The following is a 6,982-nucleotide window of genomic DNA, read 5'->3' as shown; positions in this document are numbered from 1 at the left end:
CATAAAGTAGGATTTGGAATTATTTTTTTAAGTTGACAGCTACCCTTTAAGGAAACCAGACAGAAACTTTTGGAATCGATCCAGCTGGCCAATCAATTTGATAGACCAGTTTGCTCAATTTGATAAATAGTTAAATTTATTATTATTCAAGCTTTTGGGGTTGTCAAAATCACAACTAGTTTGGGATTCTAAATCCAGTAGTAGACTACAGCAGTGTTCTTTTGTTTTCTTTTGTATTTTTTTGTGCGTTTAAAGGACAAGGATAATCCAGATTGATAAATTAAAGTAGTTTCGAAAACTTACTGTGTGTCCCAGGTTTGCTACCATTCTCCTTATATCTGCTTGATTGTCTGCTGTGCTTTTAGCCCTCTCTGTACCCAGTTACTGGTCATAGAGCCTGTGCTGTGTACTCCATTTCACACAACTGCATACCAAAGACTTTGTATTGCCATCCCCATGCCTGTCCCTTATGTAAAGAAGAGGGAAAAAGGTTGCTAGGTGCCCAGGAATTATGATTGCTGATCTTAGACCCCAGACTCCTACTTGCTGGGTGTTATTTTAGCAAATTACATCTTAACACTAGCAACCAAATTGCCCAATAAATTAGGTGCTAAATGATCTGCTCACAAGAACCTTATATTTCTTTACATGGCACAAGGTACAGAAGTATTTGCTTGTTGAAAATCTTTATTGTTTTCCTAGAAAGTACTTTGCATATCTGCAGTTTAAACAATTACAAAATCAACATATTTAAATTGTCTGAAATATATTCTCTCTGATTGCATGGGGAGGTTTTACACAGGGACAGGATTGCAGTACAGAAGATCAGTGAAATAGAAATCATAGTCATGGGAATGTCAATAGAATAAAGATATAGATTTGGTGGAATGTATCATATCAATTTTTAGTTTAATATATATAAATATGGTATTATTGTACCCTGCTGCTCTGCCTTTGTAAAATGCCATCCCATCAGCAAAGAAAGGTGAATATTTTTTTTTCTGTTAATATGCAAAGACTAATGCTGCCTGCCTATTGCACTATGCCCTGTGGCAGTACATATGGGCAGGCTTGATTAAGATGAGTGATGTCTGGCAGTTGTGGTCACACAGTGTTTGCCAGTGGATTCCAGTCTCCCTGTTGAGCTGGGAATCGTAGCAGGCGTCATACCACCAGCCTCCCCCGAACTGGTCAGCGCATTTGATATTATGGCTCCGATCGTTGTCATTGTCGTGTGCTGAGAACCTCATGTTGTCGTGCATGTTCTTCAAGGTTCCGTTGGACAGAGAATCCCCGGCTGTGCCACTGTATGCCCCTAATCTCAGCTGGTAATTGTCATCCTCACCTTTAATATAAAAGCTGTCATACTCTGCATGCTTTGACTTATTATTTGCATCTGTTAGGATGATCCTGACCTTGTTCCACTTCTGACTAGTCAGCAGGTGAATGTATTTGTTTCCAAGCCAGTGGTCCGACTCGATATTGCCAAAGCCGTATTTGTATGTTTTCCAGGCATTGCTCCAGGTTATCTCCGTGTTGAAGCTATTCCTCTGAATGACTGTCCAGCCGTTGCAGTCATACATGTAGCACTGGACCACAAGTTTAGGTGATCCTTTTGGCCTTATTACATACAGGCCACTTTTTGTGTGTCCAAGCTTGTAGAGTTCATCACAGTCTCTGGTATAGAACACTAAGGAAACAGGAAAGGATAATCATATATATATATATATATATAATCACCAGCATAATATTTGTATAAACCATTTACTTGTTTTCCTTTCATGTAATGTAAGTACTATATGACTCTACAAAGAACAAGAATAATTGGTGCATTAATATTTTCTGTTATTAAGCCCTTCCTGTAGCCCAGGAGCCTTGCGCATGCTCAAAGGTTTTGTACAAATACCACAGTTAAAGGAGAAGGAAAGTCTTCTTCCACTTGGGGGTGCCAAATGTTAGACACACCCAAGTGATTGTATATAATTACCTGAAACCCCAGGCCGGTGCTCCTATCAGCAGAAAACTGCACCGGGATTCTTCCAGCGAGCACCACAGAGCAATCCTCTTCCAGCTTCTTCTTCCTTGAAATTTCCCGGGGCAGACGCATGCGCAGTTTAGCTTAGTTAAAGCTCTGCTTTTCGATCTACTGTGTATGTGCAGCCGCGAGAAGAAAGAAGAAGCCGGAAGAGGATCACTTTGCGGTGCTCGCTGGAAGAACCTCGGGCCAGTGCAGTTTTCTGCTGATAGGAGCACCGACCCAGGGTTTCAGGTAAGTAAATACAATTACTTGGTGGTGCCTAACATTTGGCACCCCCAAGTGGAAGAAGAATTTCCTTCTAGATGGAGTCTGTGACCCCTATTTGAAAGCTGGAAAGAGGAGAAGGAAAATAGTTTAAAATTTATAAAAAAATAAATTACGACAACCAGTTGAAAAAGTTGCTTAGAATTGCTCATTCTATAACATACTTAGGGGTAAATTTATCAAAGAGTGAAGTTCCGCCACTAGAGTGAAATTCTGCAGCTCTCAATTCATTTCTATGGGATTTTGAAAGGCGTATTTATGAATGGGTGAAGTGAAAGATAAATACGCCTATAAAAATCCCATAGAAATGAATGGAGAGTGGCGGAATTTCACTCTAGTGGCGGAACTTCACTCTTTGATAAATATACCCCTTAAAGTTAATTTAAAGGAGAACCACTCCTTTAAGGAACAATCTGCCTTTAATTTTTACATTCCAGGAAATGTATAGCTCAATTATAGCTCTGTAGTAATTAGCAGAGCTGTTAACAGGCCCGGACTGGCAATCTGTGGGTTCTGGCAAATACCAGAGGGTCTACTGTAAGATGTCATAGACAGTCACTATTTACTGGGCTGGTTGGGGGCTGTTTGGGCCTATGTCTACCTGAAATGCCAAGGTCTATTTTGATTCTCACTCCAGACCTGGCTGCAAACACTTGATTTTTCTATGTATATTCTTTTAAACACACTGGGATAAGTTAGACTTATTTATCGGCATGTTTGTGTTTATTCAGCATCAATGATAGTTCTGAAATTAATCCACAGACTCACAACAAACACCCTCCTGTGGCTATATTACTAAGGAAAACAAGTCGCATGCTTGCATGGTTCTACCAATAAGTAATATTTCAAAGGTATCCTTGTTTTATTCAGTGAGAAAGTTAGTTTTACCAGGAGCCACATTTGCCGGTATATATTGAGATGTGGGATGAAACTGGGGTACCCAGAGGGACCCAACATACACTCTCCTTACAGACAGTGCTCAGGCTGCCAATGCAGAACAGCTAACCACTGAACCTAATGTGCAGGTAGAAAATCCACATTTTTAAAATGTAAAACCTTCTCTGTTTGTAGTTAATTTTCCAATTTTAGTAAAACACGTCTTATTCTTCATAGGGAGCCTTATTTTATTTTGTCTGCTGCCATAGTGCTCCCCTTCTACAGCATAATGATTACAGCTGAAAATGGTGGAACACCTGTTTTTAGATACTGTACAATACCCTTTGTTTTACTCATCTTAAAAAGGCATCAAACACAATATCTGGTGTAGCAGCTGCATTATACTGTATTAAATTATATTCTAATATATTCACTTGAGCTGCCAGAGAGACAAATTTAGCAGCGTCTTGTGATCTGAAATTTTTCTGCTCTGTTTTACTAGTTACTAATAACATCAATAACTGTGCGGAAAGGAGCCCGGTGCAGTGGACAGGGGGCAGACTAAAAGCCAACTAGAGTGAGATTTGGTCTAGTAGATTGCCATATAAGCTCATGTATTTGCTGTTCAATATAATGTTGAAATGATAGCTGAGTTTGATGCAGTGATATTGCTGATATCTGTAACCTTGTTATGAGCTAAGGGGGCCCAGTCTGAAGGCCAGTTAGAGAAAGATTTGGGGTGAGTGTTTATTTGTGCCGTTGGTACCCCTGGAACTATAGCATAGTGACTGTTGCCCCCAATGTTTCTATATATCTATAACCTTGTTATGAGCTAAGGGGGCCCAATCTGAAGACCACTTAGGGTGAGATTTGGGGGTCGAATACTTATTTGTGCCCTGGGTACCCCTGGAACAATAGCAGGATGACTTCCCCAGTGTGTGTGTATATATACATATACATACACAGTATATAATGCAACCTTGTCATGAGCAAAGGGGCCCTTCAACAAACTGATCTGATGCTTCAACCAAAATAAAAGTTACACAACTACTGCTCTACTAATGATGGCATTTAAATCCCTGTAATAGGATTTTCCTTTCATTTGTACCTGAATTTGGGATAATACAGAATCGATTATCAAAATAAAGCAACCTCAACACTTTTAAATAAACATTTCCTTGTACTAATATAACTCCTATAACCATAAGTTTACATTGTTTACATTGTAAATTGCAAGTAATCTAAGGAAACGACAACAAAATTAAACAGTCCAACTGCAGAGGTGCTTCTATGATTGTTAATTTAGAATTAGTAAATTGAGGATATTAGGATCAAACTGTCATAAAGAGCTGCATAACTTGCTGATCTTCTATAGAAAATTCCTAGTATCTTCTAAATGGGGAACCAGAGTGCTGTCATATAACATAAGTACAGACATGTAGTATGAAATATCTGTAGTTATTGCTTACCTGCCCTTTTCTGCAAGTCCTTGATGTTGACAATATCATTGAGGTCACTCACCATGTGAATATTTTCTATACCATACAAGTTGTTTAACCCCTGAGTTTTCCCAAGATGCAGTGCACCCAAGAGTACAAAAAGGTACAGTGGCCAGATCCTGGAAAATGACATTTTGCTGCCCTGGGTATCAAACTTTGCCCCCAACTTTGGTGCTAAGAATATTTAACCCGTTAAATGGGACACTGTCCCAAAGGGAAATATTTGGGAAAGACAAATTTCTTGCCTGTACTTTACATTTATATTCAGGTAATTATATGACTGTGGATTTAAATGGTCACTCATTAACTGATGAATAATACATTTATATCGGAATGAAACATCTGGTAGCTGGAAGCTAATTTGTATAATGTCAGTTTGTGGCAAGGTGCAACCGCAGTAAACATTTGTTACTTGGAGATATACAAATAGAAGTTTAATGGACTTGGCACGAGAGACACATTGTTAAGGAGACATGGCATGGCATGAGAATGAGCCAATTCCAGAGAAAGTTTATGTAACTGGTCTTAAAGTAGAAGGAAACCCAGTCAGCGCAAAAACCCTCCCCCCCCCCCCCCGTGTGTTGCCAACTCTCCCTCCTCCCCCCTGGCCTACCTGTCCCGCTGGGCAAATGCCCCTAACTTGTTACTTACCCTTCTGCGCAGGCCCAGTCCACGGAGTTCACAGGCACCATCTTCTTCCACGCGATCTTCTTCCTGCTTTGACTGGCGTTTTGGCGCATGCGCAGTAGGAGCATTTCGCCTGTACGGATCTACTGCACACGCGCCAAAAGTCACAAAGTTTGTGACTTTTGGCGCATGCGCAGTAGATCGTGCCGGCGAAATGCTCCTATTGCGCATGTGCCAGTCAAAGCAGGAAGAAGATTGTTTGGAAGAAGATGGCGTCGGTGAACTCCGTAGACTGGACCTGCGCAGAAGGGTAAGTAAGAAGTTAGGGGCATTTGCCCAGCGGGACAGGTATGCCAGGGGGGAGGAGGGAGGGGAAGCACACACGGGAGGGGGGAAAGGATTTTGCGCCGACTAGGTTTCCTTCTCCTTTAATATTTCATCAATGTATGATGTAGAAAATAACATTCTGTGAACAATATGGAGTGGAATTCTCTAATTATATAAAGTTTGTTTCTTAAGTCATTATTAGGGTTATTTTTTGGCATTTTGTAGTAGTGCTACTGCAAATAATATGATTACACAGGGCCGGATTTACATAGTGGATGCCCCTAGGCCCACTACCGTTTGTCGCCCCTGTCCCCTCCAGGGGGATAGGAGCAATGGGGATTGGTGCACGGGAAAGTTAAAAAATTATTGTATCTCCAGCTCATCCCCAGTGTTTTTGAACCAATGTGGGTGTGGTTGGGCAGCATGCCGCCCCCCTAAAATCCTAGGTGGCCTTTCCACAAATCCGGAAATGTAGCACACAAGAAACCAACTGCCCACAAAGGCCGAGCACAGAAATTCCCACATTGAGTGCAACCCAACTCATGTGTTTATGTTCATGAAAATATGGATCTCTAGGAAAATGACATCTATACCTAGGATTTATTTTTCAGGTAACAACTGCCACCTTGAATGCAAACATTTTGTCTATATTCATATTTCATCAGGAGGGCCTAGCAGCTGGACTTCACCTTTCCTGTGTTGAACATGCCCTTAAGGCTGGAAGGGTTGGCGTGGGTCATAAAATGTAAGTGTGCTTGGGCTGCAACCTAGACACTTGTTTGATTCATGTGTTAGTAAATCTATTTTCCTCTGATTCTCTTTACTTTCTTCTCTGGGCTCCTTTTCTTTGGTTAGACAGGAACACCCTGCTTAATAAGTGAATATAATCTTCCTGCTGTACAAGGTAAAGACTTCTGCTCCTGTGCTGCTCTCTTTGCCTTGGCCAGGTAGGAACCTCTGCCTGGGTAAGCAAATTCAATCATCCCCTGCACTTACACAGGTATAAAGCGAAGTAGTTCCTGCTCCCAGGCTTCTCTCTTATGGTCAGACAGGGGCCTTCCACAGGGTCAGTGAATTTAATAAACCCCCAGCATTTCCCCAGATATAAGAGCTCTTATTCTATGTATATCCTGCTCATGGACTCTCTTTCCTATGTTCGGACAGGAACCCTCCCCCCACCAGGTAAATTAATCCATTCTTTCCCAAGTACTTAGCCAAAACATAAATCTGATACTCTGTACTCTCTAAGCTGTACTCTCCTGATGGGCCTAATGCAAAAAGGCATAGGATTCAACCTAATTGTATCAGGGCACACGCTCAGATTCGGGGAGATAAATCTCCACTTCTTCGG

The 6,982-nt window shown here is 41.1% G+C and overlaps 1 protein-coding gene across 1 annotated transcript; it reads right to left on the bottom strand.

The window, feature by feature from the left end:
• Positions 1-909: 909 nt before the first annotated feature.
• Positions 910-4,926, bottom strand: LOC108701826 (fibrinogen-like protein 1-like protein). The gene is made up of 2 exons (XM_041577137.1): positions 4,648-4,926; positions 910-1,690 (listed from the first exon to the last, which is right to left on the bottom strand). Exons 1-2 carry the CDS (start codon positions 4,808-4,810, stop codon positions 1,041-1,043), a joined length of 813 nt encoding a protein of 270 aa, XP_041433071.1. The 5' UTR covers positions 4,811-4,926; the 3' UTR covers positions 910-1,040.
• Positions 4,927-6,982: the final 2,056 nt, after the last annotated feature.

This window comes from Xenopus laevis, chromosome 9_10L (genome assembly GCF_017654675.1).
Source record: "Xenopus laevis strain J_2021 chromosome 9_10L, Xenopus_laevis_v10.1, whole genome shotgun sequence".
Lineage (NCBI taxonomy): Eukaryota > Metazoa > Chordata > Amphibia > Anura > Pipidae > Xenopus > Xenopus laevis.
Note: the sequence above shows the minus strand (reverse complement) of the source record. Positions and strands in the feature narration are given on the sequence as shown.

Bases quoted from the DNA above. Each gene is read 5' to 3' on its own strand.
- LOC108701826 (XM_041577137.1), bottom strand. From the start codon at position 4,810: ATGTCATTTTCCAGGATCTGGCCACTGTACCTTTTTGTACTCTTGGGT. The intron at 1,691-4,647 runs GTAAGCAATAAC...CTGTTTCCTTAG, and splicing joins GGACTTGCAGAAAAGGGCAG to TGTTCTATACCAGAGACTGT.